Source organism: Notolepis coatsorum, assembly GCF_963971535.1.
Source record: "Notolepis coatsorum genome assembly, chromosome: 4".
Classification (NCBI taxonomy): domain Eukaryota; kingdom Metazoa; phylum Chordata; class Actinopteri; order Aulopiformes; family Paralepididae; genus Notolepis; species Notolepis coatsorum.
In genome coordinates, this window is record NC_140168.1 from 28,658,212 (window position 1) to 28,680,568 (window position 22,357).

Consider the following 22,357-nt stretch of genomic DNA (forward strand, 5'->3'; position numbering starts at 1 on the left):
TCCTAGCGCCATCTAGTGCTCGTCCGGGGGATAACAGTATTTCCCTTCCCTTAATGTTACTACAGAAACGTGGGCAAGAATGAACCATGTGCTAGTAGGCTGTTTGCCAACTAGTTGCCATATCTATCATCATTACACTGAATGTCACAGGAAGTCCTTACCAACAGCCATCAGACTGTACAACGCCTCACTGTGCCTCACTGAGCACAGAGTAGATCCCTGTATATCTTCCTGTACATTTACATTTAGCTATAGGTATACCTTCCTGGACATTTACATTTTACTATATATTTTCGACTGTATATTTTAGAATGCATATCTGACCGTGTATTTTTATTTTTATTCTTATTCCTATTTGTTATTTTAGTTTTTTGACTAACTGAATGTTCATTGTGAGCGATCTGTGATGCTGAATTTCCCTCAGGATCAATAAAGTACCGGTACTTATATTCTATCTATTCTATTCTAGTTCCAAATAAAAAGTCCTGTAGTTAATGTGCTGTAAGTGTTCTTTTTTTGTTAAAATAAGTGTTAAATAGCTCTACATTACGACAGCCATCACTGATATAAAGTGTTTGGTCAGTAACATGGGTCTCCCAGTCCCTCCTCTCTGCAATAAAGACAAAATACATGCTCCGGTATCCCTTCCCACTTCATCCAATCAGGAGAAAGAACCCTAGATATTTGTACTTATTTCAAGAAATCTTGCCAAATCAGATTCGCTTACTGCACTGGCATATTATTTTACTTGTTTACTTGTTACTTTTTTCTTATTTTTGTCTGACCATTTTTACAGTGTGGAGTTCTCTCTTCTGATTGGATAAAGTGGGAACGGGATACCAGAAAATCTATTTCCTGTTTATTGCAGAGCAGAGGGACCGAGAGACCCATGTTACTGACCAAACACTCTATATCAGTGATGGCTGTCGGAGTGTAGAGCTATTATTCTAACACATAGACCACTTGTTTTAACAAAAACAATTAAAACACTTACAGCACCTTAAAGCACACATTTGCCATCACTCTTTTGTTGAAATTTCTTTATTGGGAATAACCCCTTGAGATGAAACCATCTCGTTTTCAAGGGGGTCCACAACCTGAGTTCCACTCCAACCGGTGGCTTCGCAGCAGGTGTGAACACAGCATTTCTGACAAGCTAGCAGCTAATCCTGCCATGTACAGTACAATGAAGTGCGGAGAGACGTTGTATAGCAGGCTGATCATCCCATGTGAAATGAGGCAACGGACAGTCATATGATGTCTGATGTAAAACAGTAACAAGATGATCAACTCGCATGTGACTGTGATTGGGGTTGAACCCGAGATCAAACACGAGTGCTCGTCTTCCTCAGTGCGTCATGATGATGATGATGATGATGATGATGATGATGATGATGATGAAAAAGCAAGCTGGTTCTCTTGCTTATCTATAATCCCTTTTTAAAACAGCATACTGTGCGCACACACACACATACTGTGTAAAGGCTAAATCAACATGAGAACCAGGGTTTCCGTTAGAATTTTTTTTTGCAGGTCTGAGTGTCCGGTAGATTTCAATCTACCGGACAAATGGGATAAATTCCGGTCAGAGTTTATTGAGCTTAAAAACAATTGATAGACCTATATAAAGAATGACATCATCAAGGCATTTATAATATTTTAACTTAAAACTAGGCTACTTTTGCGTATCAGTCATTAATATATTCCAAATAAAATAAGTCCCTCGAGACTTCGTGCTGCTGCTGCCGACTTGAGGTGTCGGTGGGCAGTCTGCCCGACCTTAATAAACAGCAGTCTGTTATAATCACATTTTTATGAGCTAACTAATTCCGTTATATTGGACATTTGTATTAATTATATCAAGCGAAGAACTGAGAAATTTGGCACCGCTGTGTCAGCGCGAGCTGGCTGCTGATATATTTACGTGAAGCATGGAGCACTTGGAGCAGGCAGAGCAGAGCAGTGGTGTCAGCAGCGCCCCCACCCAACAGCTGAATTGCCAATGGCTGAATTGGAGTACTGCACCCTGCCAAGCCATGCTTCACGTAAATATATCAGCAGCCAGCTCGCGCTGACAGCAGGATGTCATTATTAGACCGGCTGCTTGGTGAGATTGTTTCGTTCATCGCATAGGCTATATAATTTTAGCCTATTTTAATACAATTCAAATAATCTAATTGTGTTTAGAGGGAATTATTTTCACCGGACATTATGACCGGAGAGATTAAATATGTCGGACTTCAACAGATTTTGCCAGTCAAATACCGGTAATTACCGGCTAACGGAAACGCTGATGAGAACATAATATGTCCCCAGTCTGTACATGGAATCGCTTGACTATCAGTAACGACTTAAAACCAACTGTAGTTTTAAAGATAATTTAAAAAAGAAAGTCAGGAATTAAAAGAGACAAACAACATCAAGAGTTAGTGGTGGAAGGCCATCAAAGCCACATCCAGATCAAGTGTCTTAAATATCAACAATATCCACCATGCGGGGGATGTAGAGCTGAAGAGTGTAGGCAGGCAGATTAGACATTAACGTGCGCCGTGTCAAGGTTAGCAGTAAAAACAAACAGAGAAACATGTCGGCACAGTGGATCTCAAACACAGCGTTCCGTCGCTGGCCAACTTTTCCAAACCACGTCGATTTATTGCGAGGGCAAGTCTACTAAAATCAGTAACTAGCTATCTTAAAATACGACTAACCAATAAACCCATAATGTACACATCTACAATGGCAGTGAATAAAGGTTAGTACACGTCACACACACACAGTAAGAGTCTAGAATGCATGAACTTCCTCTTTGAGCTCTTTGCTTTCATTCATCCCATAAGAATAATGCATAAATAACACATGCAAAACCATTACGCATTACTACACAATGATACAGTATGATCATCACAAGACAACCCCCCCCCCCCCCGTCGGGTTCCATGCATTCGTTAGATCATAAAACCACTCAATGAGAGAATGTGCCATGCATGGATAAATCAAATGGATAACACCAGGATTACATGCGATTAAAACACAGGGTTTTCAATACATGGTGTTAATGACGTGTTGAGTCATGGTGTTAATGGCGTGTTGAGTCACTCATGGTGTTAATGACATGTTGAGTCATGGTGTTAAATACGTGTTGAGTCATAGTGTTAATGACGTGTTGAGTCATGGTGTTAATGACGTGTTGAGTCATGGTGTTAATGACGTGTTGGGTCATGGTGTTAAGTACGTGTTGGGTCATGGTGTTAATGACGTGTTGAGTCATGGTGTTAGTCCGGGCGGAGGAGGAGGACGAGACAGCGGCGTTGGGATCATGCAGGTGAAAGGAAACAAAAGGAAAGATGGAGAGGAAATGAGAGAGAGAGAGAGAGAGAGAGAGAGAGAGAGAGAGATGAACTACAACTGAATGTCTGATGGAGGACAGAACAGCGAGTACAGTACATACCCAGAAAGAGCTTCTTAGCCATTTTGATCTCCTCATCCTTACTATCTGTGGCTACAAACACAGAACAAAATAAGAGGGGAAAGAAAGAAAGAGAGAGAGAGAGAAGAGAGCTTGGTTTCTCTTGTTAAAAAAAAAAGATCTGTGACGGGCTAAGTTTCTCTACCTACAGGGGGGTTCACAACACTGCTTGTCACCCCTGTGGGGGGGGGGGGGGGGGGGGGGGGGGGGGAATTAGTCATAGCTCCATGATGGATTAATCCCTGCTCAGACAAAGCATATTATAAAAAGGGCCACACAGGATTTAATCTCCAATTTGTGTATCATTGCAAGTAATCACTAAATCGGTTATCTGCAAATCCATAATCCGTGATCTAGAACGCCGTAAGCCTGTTTCCAACTAGCGAGTGCTTTAATAAACATACAAAGTGTGGAATATTACACACTGCACCACAGTGCTATACGAGACAATTGACCTACCTCAAGCCCCGCCCTCCAATCACAACTGTCTTTGGAAGCAACCGTTGTGATTGGAGGATCAAGAAAAGACGGCGGGGTTTGAGATAGGTCGGTTCTGTATCTGGAAAGATGTCCTGTCCAAGCTGATAACAATGGATAGGTTTGGGGGGAGGGGGGCATGCATGAGTCATACGTACAACATTACAATGTGTCACGATGGATCCTCTTTGGCAAATAGAACATAAACATATTTTTATGTATAACCTTTAACGTTCCGTTTTGAGTAACCTTCATATTTTAATTAGAAAGTATGTTTTTGAGACTCGTTTTCTTAAAAACACATGACAATGAATGGGGAGGAGAGAGAAAAGAGCTTCTTTATTCTCCGCAAAGCGAACACAGAAGCGACTGGTGAAAGTGAGCAGCAGTATAAGAACTAAGAAGAACGTATAGCAGTCAGATGTTCTACAGATCTTCCATATCGCTTTAAAGCATCACATAGGATCTCAGTACCTTCTGTCGGTATAAAGTGGTTTGACAAATGGGGTGACTTTATCAGGATGCATCGACTTCAGGGCGAGCATTAAGATGTTGTTTCAGAGCAGAAACTGTAGCTGCCTTTGAATAACTTATCCCTCCATCTCAACCGGTCTCTATGGTTGTTCTGTGATAAGACGGGCTACTTGATTACAATAATTGAGGAGCACATGATTAGCCCACCCATTTATCTACCTATATGATATTTCCCTACCATCAGTCACTCAAATGTAGCTTTAGAGGAGAGATTGCAATAATGTCATGGTCTGAAGGACGATTTGCTTTACATCTAAATCAATTAACCTTAACGCTTCTAGAATTTACACTTTTATTATCATGATGAAGTATTAGGGATGCCCCGATCACGTTTTTTGCCACCGATACCGATCACAGATAGTCTTGAGCCATATCGGCCGATACCGATCGTTTTTGATTAAAAAAAATAAAGATTTTTTTTTAATAAAATATATATATTATATAATCATACTTGTAGTTGTATTATCTGCGAGACCGCCACAGTCAAAATGCTCGCTACCTGCAAACAGCTCCACTGTCTGTGTGTACTCGAGTAGCCTCCAGCTACGGCCAGGATTCTCCGGAGCTGCAGCTGGACCCTATTGATCACATTCAACATGCCCTCAGCTCGAATACGCATCGAATCAATGTTATAAGACATTGATATCAGGAGCTATCTGTAGCTACTGCTAGCCGGCTATATAACGTTAAGACAACGCCTCAGTGAACTATTTAGTTTAATAGGACGTTTCGTTTTGAACAGTGAGCTAACGTAAGCTAACGTGAGCTAACGTGAGCTATCATGCACTACTAGACTTGCTGGAGCATTTGTTGATATCAGGAGCTATCAGTAGCTAGCCGGCTAGATACCGTTAACAATGCCTCATGTATTAAACTAAAAGTGAATAGTTGACTGGGTCATTTTGTAACGGTAGCTAACGTTAGCTCACGGAGGTCCCAGTGTCCCACTAGACTAGACTATACTAGTGTTTACAGTACACGGGTGCGGGAGGGGCTGGAGGAGGAGGAGCAGACGCCGCTGCTCTCTCCGTGTGTCTGAGACAGAACTCAGCGAGTGAGATCTCCGCTCAGAATTGGATCATGTTTTTCGATCGGATTTGACGATCTGCGAAAATAAAGCATTATCACCGATCACCGATCGCATATTTATACTGATTATCGGCCGATAACGATCGGTGGCCGATCGATCGGGGCCTCCCTACTAAGTATGATAAGCATCTCTGCCACTATGAAATATGAGCACAATATTAGGAAAACATCCTCAGTAATAATAGTTAATTACCTGCGTTTGACTCACACCATACCCAAGATTAAAGAAAACACATTAAAAAACGTTCATCTTTGAGTCTCTTTTCTAGAACAGATAAAACACGTCTATTTTCTTAAACAAATTTAAAAAAAATACTCAGATTTGGGTGAACACTTCCTTTTTGAACATGAAAAAAAGCACGATAATCTTTTCAGGGCATGGTGCATAATAATTCATATTAGAAAAAGAAACACGCCAGCGAAAAGCCTCAAGTTCTGGGTCAGATAAACAACATCCAGGTCAAAGGAACGTGTTTTCTTTCATAACACTTAACATTTGGGGAAGTTGGGAACAGTATTAAATTACACTGTGATAAATGTGCTGGAATATAAATAGATAGAAAACACTTAGTTTAATTCGCTCACACTCCCCTTTCCTGTGAGTGTTTGTTTTTTCACCCGCTGTGTAAATGTTCTGCTCGAGCGGATTTAACTGGAACCGATCAAACAGTAGAAGTTTTACGAGTCGTGTCATTGTAACTTTGGTCTGAGTGTACTATGTACAAACACATACACACACACAAGGGTATCTGCAGGTGTCAACAAGTTCAATTTAAGACCTTTTAAATACCACTTAGAGCAAAAATGTTATACCAATTTCATGACCATACTAGCAACTAAACAAATAAACACAGCAACACTGAACTGCCGGCTGCACAATTTTAAGTCCTCACTCGTTCCAAACAAGCTCTCACCAGGGCCCTATTCCCCGTACCTGGTTCAACTAAGTCGATCAAGAGTCCCATTATCCAGATTCAATTAACCCGATGTTTGAATCCGGGATTTTCCTGTTCCTCGAACGCTGATTCAGTCTCGTTCATTTGAACCAGACTTGAGACTCAGGATAATTGCGCGCGGCCGCTTCAGCTGAAAAGACAGCAGATGTCGATCGCAGAAATCCTGATTTTCTAACGGCATTGATTGATTGATTGATTTAAAACTTTATTAACAGATTGCAGAATGGGTACAATACAGTACGGCTCAATAGCCTCGCCGACAAGTTAAATGCATAATCTATAGGCTAATTTTAAGTCCCTCATTACCCCAATCAATCAGATTATATTTCTTTAAATGTGCCTGCTGGCAGTAGGTTTATGGATTGAATAATCAAATGAGATCTTGCTAGCGAAAATAATTAGTTCAACTATTTCAGAATAAGGATACGGCTCTCTTATCCATTTATGGATGTATGGTGGATGTTTTATTTGTCTGGCACCGTGGTCTGATGGTTTATACTTATGCCTTTCACGCGGACAACCCGCGTTCGAATCCCCGTCTTTTCTAATTTATTTTCTTCTTTTTGCAATGTAAATACTTCAATTTGGTGCACTTTGAGAGCTATATAAAGAATGACATCCTCAATGCATGTAGATTTATAATATTTTAACTTAAAACTAGGCTACTTTTGCGTATATTCATTAATATTATATTCCAAAAAATATATATTGGAAACGCGGGGTCTCGAACTAGGGTCGTCCGCTTGACAGGAGTGAGCACTAGCCGTTGCACCACTGTGCCAGACGGGATATATCCATTGTGTATCCATCAATACAAGAGTCACGTGTTTCGAATATTTTTCTTTTGAATGAAGTTTTATCTCTTTATTCTCAAATGCATTAATGTGACGTCAACGGCTCATTCAATTGCTCAAATCCGTCAAACAGCGCATCTCATTCTCAGACATTTTAATCCCAGTTACAATATCACAATAACGTGTGAGTGATGATACAATTCAACAATCCTCAGATTCCTCGTAATTCATAATCCACAAAAACCACAATCCACGCATAGACACTTCAATTTTATGCTTGAATGAAACACAATCCGGGCGCTCCGTTAAGCAAATCTACAGCGGAGAATATATGAAACTAATCAGAGCCAAACGGCCGATAGGTTTCATCCATTAAAAATATCCCTGCGGGATTCACATTTGCAATGCGCCGTTATTAAAATAACCACATGCAGCGTGTATCGCGACTCCGAGCGCCGTATATGACGTGCATTATTTTATTTAGGACAAAGTAAATCTATAGGCTGAATATGATTTATTATCAGCATTTAGTTCTATTATTATACATTTCAAAAGCCCCCTCTAGGAAAACGAAGCACAAAAACATAATTCAGAATGGTATATCTAGACTGTGAGAAATATTTCAGGAAGCGAGCTGGCATTTCTTTGCGAGGGCGTGGCTATGGTTCATCCAGCTAACTGAACTTAACCCTGCTCCGGACCAGGTTCAAACTTTCTGATCCGTTACCATGGTGATTTAGAAAATCCGACTTCGGGGAACAGAAAGGTCCGGCTTAAGTCAAGCTATGCTGGAAATTATCCGGCTAACTCAGTTAGCCAGGTACGGGGAACGGGGCCCAGATGCACCAAGCTCCCGGTAGCCTCGCAAAAAAACCAACAACTTGAATACAAAAACACATCATCAAATTTTCCAAATTATATAATCTCCCAGCGGCTCGGCTGCCTGTGCAAAAAGTGCAATACCTGTGCAAATGAAATTATGAGTTTGGAATACCTTTTGAGGCCTTAAATTGAGAATTACCCTGCAGATACCCTGCACACACACACATAAAACAACACTTGTCTGAAGATTCACATTGCGGCGGTCGGTCTGACCTGTGAAGGAGCGGCGCTTGGTGTTGAGCTCGGTCGCCACGCGGACGCTGGTGCAGAGGTTGAGCATGATCAGCATGGTGGCGATCATGATGATGCTCTGCCACAGGAGCGGCGTCTCGAAGTAGCGACCGAACCTGCGGAAAGATATGAGCCAAAACAACAACGATGAATAATAATAAAAAAAATTAAGAAATAAGCAAGTTAACAAAACTTTGTAATATTGTGTTTTTTTGTGTGTAATTGTATTTGTTTTTAACCCTGTACCTTGGGTACTTTGAGAAGTTATTTTTATTTCATTCATTCATTTCATTTTAGCTTCTATTTATATTGTACATGGTCCTGTATATAGTGTATTGTATATTGTGTCCTACGTATGTGTTACTCGTGTTTTATATTGTCTATGTCTTTTTATATACACCGTGGGAATGGGGGGAAACGAGATTAACATTTTCTGTATGTCTTGTACAAATGGAAAACTGACAATAAAGTTGACTTTGATATAAAATGGTAACAAGGAGCTTCAGGATGCTCAATGACTATGAATCACTAACCACCCATCTACAATCATTGTGCACACACACCCACTCACTTTAAACAAACACTCACTTTTAACATTCACTTAGACACTTTAAACACTTTTAACACTACACCATATTTGATCTATTTATTACAAAAAGATTTGCACTACATCCATAACGAATTTTTACAATTTAAACATTTGCATTTCATACTTTAGGTTGTACTTTAGTTTGTATATTGTATATTTTGTATAGTGTCTAGACTTTATTCTTTTTTGCTTTTTACTGTAGCACATCTCAGAGGGCTCATACAGAACCAAGCATTTCACTCTAATGTACATGTACACTTGAAACTTTAACAAAACGCTAACAAACTCATTTTTAGTACAGGCCAATGTGAAAGCCCTTGCATCCTAAACCCCTAAATCCTATGGACAACAAGATAATATCTAATAATCTTGTTGTACTCAATAATCTTGTTGTTTGGTCGGTCCTTGTCAACTCGTAAAGTCGGAAGTTTATGTTTACCACCAGGAGGGTGCACTTGAACGGCGTACGAAGTGGTAAACACCAGTGGTAAACTAGAGTTCAGTTTACGAGGTGCGACGTCACAGAAAGGTCACTGACCCTGGCTTCACCTTTTGTGGTGCAAATATACTTTTATGATATCCTGAGACATCATCAGAAATATGATGGTGACAAGCTGGGATTCCTAAGAATGGCTCAAACCCCCACCATCATCAAGAAAGAAAGGTTGAATAATGTGGCTGAATCAGCTGCCTTGCATACGATTGGTCCTGACTTTACGACCCAACAAGGGCATCCGAATTCCATCACATCGTATTTACCATTTGGTCAAATAATGATACATTTTCAACTTGACAAGGCCCTCTTTCCTTGATCCTCCCATCACAACTGTTGCTTCCCTCTGACAAACGAGGAAAGAGACAGTTGTGATCATCGGAGGATCAAGAAAAGAGGGCGGGGGGAGTTGAGATATAGGTCAATTGAACAAAGCGCTTCTCTTCAGCTGGGGGCTAAGTGGTGAACAGTATTATAGCCTAGCAATTGTCCAAGCTTCTGATCCTGTTCCAAAGTTTCACCCACAAGATTGTGGTTCGAAAATGAATACAAATCACAGAGGAGGATACCCTGGATCGTAGGACACTGTTCTGTATAAAGAGAATGAACTCATTCTGATCCACCACACGCTGCAAAGCGTCAGAGTCATTCCATGACTGGCTGCATGACTGTATTTACAGTTTAATCACAGCACGCCATTCATCAGCACCACGTAGCCTCAGATGGATGTAGGTCAGTGTGTGTAGCCTGCAGCTGGTCAGTGTGTAGCCTACAGCTGGCCAGTGTGTACTCACTGTAGCAAGAGACTGTGATATGTCAGTGTGTAGCCTACAGCTGGCCAGCGAACAGCAGGACACTGTAATCAAATAACAGCCGATGATCATTAAATGAAGCGTGACCGATGAGCGGTGTTTCACGTTCATGGCATGGCGTCATATCAATAGTTTTTTAGTTGGCAACAACAACAACAACAACAACAACAACAACAAACAGCTGGTGATTGTAATTGAATAGCCGGTAATGATCATTAAATGACAACCAGGGCTAATGAGCTGTGGCACTGCGCCATATTGTACAACATGATAATACTATGAATACTCACGAGTATGGCTAAAAATAATCTACTAAACAAACGCTGATACCTTCTAGCCACGAACATTGGAGCAGACACACGCTTGCCTTCAGGGTGGATCAGGCAGGTTTGCTCTTCTAACGTCAATACAGGTGTACTGTGTAACATTCAATATGAACAAACTGGAATGAGCCTGAAGCTTTTCAGTGTGTAGAATAAGGGCCCGGGTCCACCTATCTCACATTTTCACCTGAAAAACGCTGGCAGTGCGCCCGGTAGTACTGGGGCGGGCGCATGCGGTGAGAAAAAAAGTTCAGCAAGTTTAAACTTTAAACGCTGGTGCGGCCGCACAATAAAGCTGAAAGGCGCTGAAAAAAGAAGCCGACTGCAGCGCACTTCCTATAGGCGGCCGCATACGGCCCCTCCCCATTGGAATACATTGGAAAAAAGACGCGTGCGGTCATAAATATGAGGCAGGTGGACGCGAGCCCTAAGTAAAACGTGTTCTGATGTACAGATGGACCAATATTACTTTTACTGCCAGTGCCAAGTTTGATGAGCAAACTTTCATACATCAAAAGCATCGGTTTACACTCGAAGACAAAATATGATCGAATCCTTCACCTCGACAGAAGAGTACAGGCTAAATGTAATTTCTGACGTGTTACATAATATTATGTCAGATAGCATCAGGACACGACAAGACCACCTCAGTTTCATCCGTTGGAGAGGGAGTTTTGACTGTTGCTTTAAGTTCTTATCTCTCTCATGCATAGTCCATGGGCACAATGGTAGCACAGTGTTGATGGAACAGTTGAATTAAATGGCAGTTGAAATTAGACAATTGAATGACCTTTATACCCATCTACTGCGTCCACTGCCTACAACTGCCTCACACTGTAATCATACCTACCTCAAGCTAGTCTACCCATATACCACTGTATGATAGCCATGTACAATAACACTGTATACGTATAGTCGTATACCATATATTTATCTGTAAGAATATATCTCCATATATTCCTGTTTCTGTATATATCCCATACCTAGTTATTAGTTGTACCACTGGCCAGTATTGCTTCCATCAGTGTAATAATACTGTACATACATCAGATTAGCATATTCATTCAGTAGCTTTGTTATATATTCCATTTAATAACTTGTTATGTTACACTGTATATTGTTGATGCACTTTACTGTTACCTTGCACTCAGATGTCCAATTATATTTGTTGTACTGTACGATGACAATACATTTGAATCTAATCTAATATAAGCATGCAGGCTAAGTGGCCAGACCGGCATTATAAATAAGAATTTGTTCTTAATGATTTCCCTGGTTAAATAAAGATTAAATAATATGTTTAGTTTCCTGTGGTCAGCTTAAGTGCAGTTTCAAAAGATAAGTTGTGTGGTTTACTGGAGAAAAGTGATAAGCCACTACACTGGCTGCATTGTTCTTGCTTTAAGTAGATCGCCAAAGCTACCAAGAAGACAGATGTCTTGAGTCTGTTCATTTTGATTACTTGACGCTTGGCTGGACACACTTTAAGGATTAGCCTACTTCATAGTACTTTGACATGCAGTCTGTTCCAGACCGTGACGTGTAGGTGACGACCTGAGATTTGAGGACTTCAAAATGTAAATGTGAAAATATATTTAGGCAACTTCTTACTATCTACTAACTTGATATGACGTGTTTATAAACTGCGGCTGTGGAGTGTGTCATATATGTTATGATGAATTGAAAATGGGGGACCCTGATGTAAACAAGACGAAAGACTTTCTCTGGTCTGCACCCCCTTAACAATTGTATGTATTGAGCTGTACTGTACCCATTCTGCAATCTGTTAAAGTTTTCAATCAATCAATCAGCATACAATAAAAAAAGGTGTCGGGGCTTGCAATGAGGCAATTTTCTTTTCCATATTGCTTCCATGATCAAACTTAATGGGACATGAGACTGAAGTAGCTTGGGGTGTGTGCGTCTCTTATGACCAGTGAATTGGAATTAGAGCCGACCAGTGAATTGGAATTGGAGCCAGTCTGGCCAGTAAAACCTGTTCTTCTGAGAGAATAACTGAGGTGTCCCATCTTACCTGAAGAGGATTCGCAAGATATTGGCCACAAGGAGGACCAGACACACATAGGTGGAGAATCCTTCCGCATTCTGCGTCCGACGGATGTCTCTGTACTGAGGGATGTATGGCACTACCCCACCGAACACCATGGCACCAGCAGCGACCCACATCACCAGACGGTTGAGCACATACATCACCTGCTCCACGACCTCATCTTCCATGTTTAATAAGCTATTCCCTCACTTTTGTTGGGCAACAGATGACAATACTTTGGGGCAAATATCGGAAGCCTTCTCCTCCGTGCACACAAAGCTCAACCAACCAGTTTCAAAATATATGACGTCTACTTATTATGGAACACATGGCAATTTTTTTCTACACGAAATTCTGCAGATTTTTCAAAATTGTCTTCGCAGACTAGACAAGAAAACACAGCATCGTCTTGTGCCACGCCATCAGGAGCCCAACAACAGCCTCTGGTCGGAGATGACGATGGCGTACTGTCTGTAACACTACCAAGAACAATATACGACACAATGTAAACATTAAAGTATAAACACTGCACACAACATAAATGTTGCGGAGAGATTGTTTTGGTCCACGCCACGACCTACCACTTCTTCTAAACGCGACTCATTTTCTGATTCAAATGAGTTAGATGTTGCAGTAGGCCCATGTTGTGCAGTTGTAAAACAGCACCAGAGACGAGGAAAATACCGTACGAACTTTTCTGAGACACACAATAATATAGCTTTTTGAATCAAGAAACTAGAGATACACAAGTGTGTTGTTGTTCCCTGGTTGTTGTAAATCCACCTTGTTCTCTGAAACCAACCTCCCACTCTACACAACAGAACCATCAAACGCTTCCTGATACGTCACAGTCTTCTTCTTCTTCTTCTTCCATGAGTTAATGGCAGATCACGACCACTGAAGGCGCATACCGCCACATACTGTACGATCCATTAAACCCCATAATACCCAAAACAAAACCCCTTCCCTAACATCACCACCCTATCCAATCCTAATCTACGAGTCATTCATTGCCTCCTGTGGGCTGACTCTGGCTTTTTCTACACTCACCACCACCTTCCCTAACTCTCTTACTTGATCACTCACAACCACCTTCTTCCCTAACTTCCCTAACTCCTGTGTTACTTGCTCCATTGTCAACCCCTTCATACCCATGTCTAGTACTGCTGCTTCAACTACTAACTTTAACCTCTCTGTCCTACTGCTAACCATCACTATTGTATTCACTACTCTTGTCACAAATGCCACTATCTCCAACTTCTCCCCCCACACCCTCCCTTTCTCCTCCTGTACTTCCTCTACTGACAAATGCCCTTTTCTAAACCCCTGATCCTCACCTTGCTTCCCCTGATCCTCCTGCACTACCCTTACTGCCAAATGCCCTTCTCCTTCCTTACCTTGCTTTCCCTGACCTACCTTCCTAACTGCCTCTGCATACGAAATCCTATCATCCCTTCTCACCTGCTGGACCACTACCTCTCGCTTCATCGCCTCACAACCCCAATACGCTACACTATGCTTCCCACCACAACTACAACACCTCGGCTCCACTCCCATGTCACACTCCCCATACTCATGCTCCCCACTACATCTACCACATCTCTGTCCCTTCCTACATGACCTAGCTATATGACCAAACTCCTGGCACCTGTAACATCTCAACGGTTTTGGCACAAACTCCCTAACCCTATATGCCAAAAACCCTAAAAATACTCTCTGACTAACCTCACCCTCAAACTGAATAACTATCGTCCCTGTCTCCTCCTTCTCTACACCTCTCTTCATCCTAACTACACTCTTAACTTTCCCATTACGTTTGTCACTCCTCAACTCTTCTAACAGCTGCTCCATACTAACCTTAATTGGAATTCCACTAATCACCCCCTTGCACCCACCATCCCTTTTCTCCCCTACTATCCCTACTCCACAGACCTTCACTTTGCCAATGCTCTTCATTTCCCTAGCCTTCTCTACCTGCACTACACTTACACACCCTATAAATAAGTTCCCATCATCTAACACCTTTCCGTACCTTACCTCTCCCAACCGTGCTCTAACGAGGTTTGACAGCTGACTCGGCTCTATGTTCCTAACTCCGTCTACTCCCTCGAATCGCACCACTACATTCAAACCTACAAACTCTTTCTCTCTACCCTCATCCTCTGACCCACTCAAGCTATCTCCCCCCTCTTTCTTCCTCTTACTCCCCTTCCCCCCACTTTCCCTGCTCTTTTTCCCCACCTTCTCCCACCCCTCTCCCCCGTTTTCCTCACCTACTCTACACTCCATATCCCTATCCACACCCTCTCCTTCATCACGGCCACCACTTGCTCCACCACCCCTGGCTCCCGACGTCGAACCCCGGGGGGAACTAGTGCCCGGAAACGGCGACATACTTCGTTCACTCCTACTCCTACTCCTACTTCTAGCTCCCGACCTCAAACCCTTGGGGATAACAGGGCTCGGATACGGCTCATCCCATACCATCAACTCGTCAACATGTGAACACAAGTCGCAAATCTTACAACCTAGGTCGCCCAAACTCCAATTGTCAACACTACCACCACAACACATCCGATATTTCGGCATTCCCAACCTCCTCCTTCCCTTCTTCCCCATCGCCGACCCCCACACTTCTCGTAGTTCATACGTCACAGTCACCACCGTCCATCTGAGTAGAGTATATCTGCAGAGCCGCAATGACGCCGCCCGCGTGAATACTTTCAGCAAGCAACAAGCCCTTCCGCGTTGCTCTGATTGGCCGAGCGCGCGCATGCGCATGAGCCGGGCAGGAATACTAAACTCCGTTTAACGCAATTTATACAAATGGAAGTATTGATTTCGCCATAACGAATCATTAAACAAATATACCGTTAACTGGAATATGTTGTGCCTTTACACATATGTTGGACACGGACGCGTTAAACAGCAATCAATTAATTTAATATAACAGTCCGGTTCTGTGTTTGTTTGTGTCTGTAGATTGTCGGTGAACAACTAACTTTCGGTTAGTTTAACTTGTCCGTGTCCCAGTGGCGGCCCGTACATTCTTCTCCATGGGGGGCGCTATACCAAACATTTTGCAAACATGTACCACGCATTGGCGAATATTTAATTAGGTACAACTATCACCATTGCCATCAATCAATATTATGATCACAGTCAGTCAAATGCAGCCAATATGCCCTACACAATCAGAGAGAGAGTGAGAGAGTGAGAGAGAGAGAGAGAGAGAGAGAGAGAGAGAGAGAGAGAGAGAGAGAGAGAGAGAGAGAGAGAGAGAGAGAGAGAGAGAGAGAGAGAGAGAGAGAGAGAGAGAGAGAGAGAGAGATTCAGATTCAGATTCCCTTATTGAGCCATTTGTGTAAAACACATTGGTAATTTTTGCAGCAATACAGTGTATGCATTTTCTATCTTTTTTCACAGTAAACAACACCAACACAGACAAGAAACGAAACAGTGCAGTGGGGGATTAATCAATAAAGTACCTATATATCACTGATTCTTGAGAGTCGGGACAAAACACTTTTTAATATTATATTTTGAGAATGCACACTATATTGATTAGAGTTGTATATTCATGTAGAGAAAGGTCTGAGCTATTTAACCATGTAAAGGTGCGGGCTCTACATAGAAAAACATTTTGAACAAATTCACATGTTTCCCTTTGAAACTTGATTTGGGTTAACTCCGTCAGACACACAAAAAAGTATATAATTCTAATTATTCCAGTCCAACAAGAATCTAAGGTTCTGAAGTATGTTGTAATAGTGTTTAGTTACTCTGGTATGCAATCAAATATAATATATAAACCTCAGGTGTAATTTCACACTATTCTGAAAACACAGATTTAGAAATATTTGCATTTTCAAACTTTGTTTTTAATTTTGATATGATAAAAAAAAAGATCATTAAGTAAATAAGACAAGAGGATGAAGATCTGATGCTCCTTTATTACTTAAACAACATAAACTGAAGAAGGAATTTGTATTTTCCACAGAATGAACAAAAACAAACATCTGACGGTGTTGACAAAGATCTGACGGAGTTGACGAGAAACTGACAGAGTTGACTAAATTGTATGCATCTCTGATAAATGAACACATGCATTTTTTAAACAGATGGAAGTGACAATGATAAGAACTAATAACTCCTTGTTAATGTTAATACTGAACATTTTGTTAACTCAATTGTAATAACAACAAACTTTACATACATTGTTTCCAACTATTACAAAATGCACTGTTTCCAACAACAAAAACAGTAATGGAGACCAGGACCCCTTCTTCTCGTCCCTGTTTTCATCTACCTCTTCTACACCACTTCCTGATCTCCACTTTCTCACCCTGCACTTCTCCTCTTCGTTTCCTTCTGCATTTCCGATTAGTTTCACTATGATGTCTTGAACTGGGCAGAAACAGAACCTTTTCTGTTGGACCATGGGGATGCAGAAATTCCACTTTTACATCTTGTTGATCAGTATCCACATCGATGGTCTTGGCTAGCCACCAGTGGTCATCATATTAGGGCGGGCCATACTTTTGTGCAAACATGAATTTTAAAGAAATCTTAACATGAGGGGTGTCTAAAATATGTGTTTCTTGTGGGGAATTAAAATATAGGAAACATTTTCGGATATGATAACTCTAACTTACATCATTTTGTATTTCAAACTGGCAGATTTGACAATTTTTCACCCCTTTGCAGGGCCGGACTGGGGGAATTATTCAGGCCAGGAAATATAGTGCGAAATATAGCCCAAGTCAGGCCACTTTTTAAGCAGGGGGTCTGGGGGTCCCCCACCAGGAAGATTTTTGTTACAATGACTTAATTCCCTACATGCTGGTGCAGGACTTTTAAAATGTTTACCCTTTAAATGCCATTGTTTGTGATGGCATCACAAATTATTGTTAAAAAACACACACATTTAAATATTTTCAATATATTAAATGCAAAGTGGATTTTTCTGGGGGGGATTATTACAGGCTAATAATTGTTATAATCATCATGTGTCAATGATTAGCAACAACACTGATTTTGATGGATTTTTAGTTTTTGTAATGTCAGACTTAACAACTCAGAAATCAGAAAAGTTAGAGTATTTCATTTTTAATCTGACATTACAAGAAAAATTTAAATGGTTATGATCAGGACTGAAGTTGAATAAAAGATTTATGCGGGGAAAAAATTACAGGGGATGATGATGATGCATGGTAACATTAGCTATGTTAGCTAGCTAGCATGTTTATTTTTATCACTGACTAACCTGGTGGTCCCGTGGTGCAAGAAAACATTTGGTCAATGTTGCCACATTTAGCGGCAACATTTAGGGCGTCCCGTCTCTGCTCCATGCTTCCTCTTTTTTTCACTGTTGAAGTGTTGAAACATTTCATTTCCAGTAATTCCCATCTGACTGTTTTGTGAAATACAAGCAGTCAGCAGTATGTATTTTTCTCTCCCTCCCTCTCTGCCCCACCCTTCCTCTTTTTTCCACTGTTGAAACATTTCATTTCGAGTCATTTCCATCTGACTGTTCTGTGAAATACAAGCAGTAAGCAGTATGTATTTTTCTCTCTTTCCCTCTCTGCTCGACCCTTCCTCTTTTTCCACTGTCCATCTTCAAGCGTAGGTTATGCTTGAAATTGTTTGTCTTTCGCTGTCTCTCCCTGTCATTTTGCAGAAGTGCCATCTGCCATTCCATTCGCCATCTGAAGACATGGCTCAAAAGGGACTATACCTAGACACTTAGCTTAAGGCACCCTTGCATGTTGTATGAGTCTGTATGTATATAAATGGTATATGTGATGTGTTGTGATGTCACGTTTTGTATGATGCATGTTTTAAGCATCAGATTCCCCCACCCCCCTACAAGGACCACAATGGAAATAAGCTCTGAGCTTTTTTGTGTTTCATCCTTGGCAGTATATCCCGACTGTGCTCTTCTGTCACATGTTTATTTTTTATATTGTCAAATAAAGTCATTCATTCATTCATTCATTCATCTCAACTGTCAATCAGTTGTATGGCCTGGTACCGCCTCCACCAATCACATGCGGCTCCCTTTGTGTGTGTGTGACAGACAGACAGAGCTCCCGATGGCCAGTCCGGGCCTTCGCCATACATGGATGCCAACATGAATCTGAAGGAAATCCTAACATGCAAGGTGTCGAAATGATGCATTTCTTAATGGGGAATTTAAATATGAGTAAATTTTTGGGATAGGATAACTCTAACCTACATAATTTTGTATTGCAAAATTTCGAAGATTTTAAAAGATATGGGAAATAATTTATAATGACAAAGCCATCATTAGCACTATCCATCATCACACATCGTCACACGTGCAGAGTTCAGGAAGAAATCCTGGACATTCTGTGTTACACCCTGTATGAATGTTGGCTTTTTCTGAGGATGCTCCCTTTCTCTCATTAACTTATAGGTTAACCCAAAGTCTTTCATTTGTTGAAGAAGACGATACTTTTTAAGAATCTTGCCTGATGAACTCAGTGCTGGTTTTTGGCGCCGTGGGCCAGGAGTTTGTTTGTTTGTCTTCAGCTCTCTTCTGAGGATGTGGTGGAATAGCAGGGCCTTTTGGATTTTCTGATTCCTTACTTTGCTTCCTGATAGCATATTCTTTGTTTCCGTGCCTGGAGAGTCCAGTGTTGATGTACAGTATTTGTAGCCTTTTTTCAGCACATTATTGTTTTTCTCAGGTTGTTTTGTTGCTTTGTTACATTTGTAATCTTCTCTTTTAAAGTTTGTATTTATCTTGAATGCCTTTTTCGTGTTTTACTTTGTTTCTGTTCCTGTCTGAGAGACTCTCTGCGCTGTCTGGCATTGTTATCTAGAATATCCTGATCTGGGGGGGTGTCTGCCTCCAGCACCGCACCTTCACAGGACCTTTTCTATCTGCACCTTTTCTGGACCTCTCTCCAATATTTTCTCCGATACCTCTGTGCCCTGTCTCCCATCTTGTCTATTTCTATTACTTTTTTGTCTTGAACCCTCTTTTTCCACCTTTGTCTTTCCTGCTCTTGCATGACATGTTTGCTCTCTTCGTCACTGTGTAATTCTTCTCTTCTCTTTCATTGGTACTCTCTATTTCTTCTCCTTCGCTCCTCAACTGACAATTTCTGTCTAGCCATGCTTTCCTATAATACAAAAGTCATGAAAATGTATTAGAATAAGACTATAAAATCAGGTGTCTATTTACTAAACATGATTGATTGATTGACGTTAAAGCTGCAGTGCGTAGTTTCTACAACTAGATGTTGCAAACATCTTCACACTGGCTTGTGCAGACAAAATCCATGTTCAGTGGAAGCAGTGGGAGAAAATTCAAAGACATTCATTCCAATAATCCTAGGGTATATTACAACTAGTGCTGTCAATGGATTAAAATATATAATCGTGATTAATCGCATGATTGTCCATAGTTAACTCGCGATTAATCATGAATTAATTGCATTTTTTTTAACATATCTTTTTTTATCTACCTTAAACAGATATTTTTCAAGTTCCAAGTTTTAATAATCTTATCAACATGAGTCAACAAATGCTTGCTTTATGCAGCCATTTAACACAAAAGGATGACCCTCATGCATTGCAAATTTGCATCAAATTCAAAACAGAGTGATGCACAAAATAACTTAAAAGAAAATAATAATTTAAAACAATGAATAAAGTGTGCATGAAATAATAGGGGAAAGAAAACGTTAGGAACTTGTTACATTCACCCACACAAGGGCTGAGTAATCACACACCCCCCCTCTCTCTCTCTCACACTCACACTCTCCCGGCTCTCTTTCTCTCTTGCCCCTTCCTCATCTCTCTCACCCCCCTCTCTCTCTCTATATATATCTCACACACACACACACACACTTCAGAAACAAACATAGTATCAATGAGAGCATCAATAATACACCTGAGTGAAGTCTAGTAATACAAAAATAATAATAATCTTAAAAGTTAATCGTGAGTTAAAAAAAATAGTGGCGTTAATAGAATCGGGCGATAACGCGTTAATACCGTGTTAACTTTGACAGCCTTAATTACAACTGATAAGATTGTGACAACTGACTAGCAAAGAATTATCCTGTTGATCACTCCATACCATAATGTATTACACTATGGATGGAAAGTCAGAGAAAGGATGATGCAGCAATCTAGACACGCATGGACCAGTCCTATATTAAGAATTATTATAAAGATATTAAGATGAAATCAAATCAAATAAAATTAATTTGTAAGGCCCGACAACACACGTTAATGTCCCCATGGGCCGTACACGTCTTCTTTAAACAAGTCAAGAAGAAACATAACAATAAGTCAAGAACAGAACAAGAACACCATAAGGTCCAACAAATTTAAAAGAAATGCAAATAAATGAAAGAATGCAAGCACTCCCAGACATACCCCACGCGAAGGTAAGGAACAACTCACTAAAACCTAACAAATATCCACAGTTTACCACCGTGCCCCTCTGCTCTGATGATCTAAGTAAACAGTATAATAACAAGAATAACTGTTTTCTTCTGTCTTGTATCTCTTCTGGGATATGAAAGGGCAACATGGAACTCCTTCCCCGCTCTATAAGAGGCAAGAGTGTAGATGTTTGGTAGTGAAAACTACACACTGCACCATATTTTACATCAATCAATCAATCAACGTAGACAAGTGATATATTTATATTTATTTATTAACACATGTGCTGGGAAAGTAAGACAATTATTCAATAAGCAGACCACAGCCTGCCCATGCTCTGATGCATGCTATTATATGCACACTTCTGTGCAGATAAAACTCTGAAATAACATTTAAATCCTTTACCATGTTCAAAAATAGTATAATAATAGCATATTATGAGGTTATTGATGGATTTGTCAACTCCATCAGTTTACACGTCAACTCCGTCAGACACACAATCTGATGGAGTTGACGTCTGACGGAGTTGACAAAAGGGCACACATTTTCCCTCCAAGCCTGTATTGTGCACTGCAGCTAGCTAGTTTTTTTGGCAGTTGCTAGCTGTCTTAATAATCTCACTGAAACACTTGAATTCAATCCACTATTGTTTTTTTAAAAGTATAATAACGGAGAGACGGTGTTGACATGTTCCAGCTGTGACCATCGGAATATTGACATTGTTTGTCTAAAATATCAAAAAGTGTAAAACTTACCAGACCATGTGTGGTAGTGTTGCATTCACCACATTCAGGGGAAGGAAAAGGGGTCCTCAGGGATAGAGCTAGCCATGCTATTGCCTGATTTAATTAGGTTTATGAAAAGGTCTGACAGAGTTGACATAAACTGAGGACACAACTTTGATAGGTAGATTTCTATGGGCAATATTATTTGAGTTTCATGGCATGCATTGTTTTATACATGTATAACCCTTATCTTTGATTTGATATGTATGTTTTCACAAGTGGAGAGGTCTTTCAAGCTTTTTTGGGCTGGTCAATAATGTAACCCCTTGCTGAGGACAAGATAATTAACATGGGAGCTTCTAACCACAGATTATACATTTAAACAAATATCCCCCAAAAAACAAATATATGTGCTAAAACATAACATCAGTATACACAATACCTTTAGATGTAACTTTGTGAGTATATCACTCATTATGAATTTCTTTATTTTTTTATATAAATTAGACTTT

General features: G+C 40.6%; 1 protein-coding gene across 2 annotated transcripts in view; it reads right to left on the bottom strand.

Annotated features, from left to right (window-relative positions):
* The window catches only part of slc66a2 (solute carrier family 66 member 2), a 44,720-nt gene extending 31,221 nt beyond the window's left edge, over positions 1 to 13,499 (bottom strand). Inside the window, exons 1-3 of one of the 2 annotated variants that reach the window (XM_084311787.1) lie at positions 12,682 to 13,499; positions 8,412 to 8,545; positions 3,449 to 3,499 (exon numbers count right to left, since the gene is read on the bottom strand). In XM_084311787.1, the coding sequence (XP_084167913.1) occupies positions 3,449 to 3,499; positions 8,412 to 8,545; positions 12,682 to 12,884 (388 nt within the window). In that variant the 5' untranslated portion in view covers positions 12,885 to 13,499. The remainder of the gene's footprint in view (positions 1 to 3,448; positions 3,500 to 8,411; positions 8,546 to 12,681) is intronic. The other variant, XM_084311788.1, reaches the window with a different exon arrangement.
* Between the last annotated feature and the right edge of the window lie 8,858 nt (positions 13,500 to 22,357).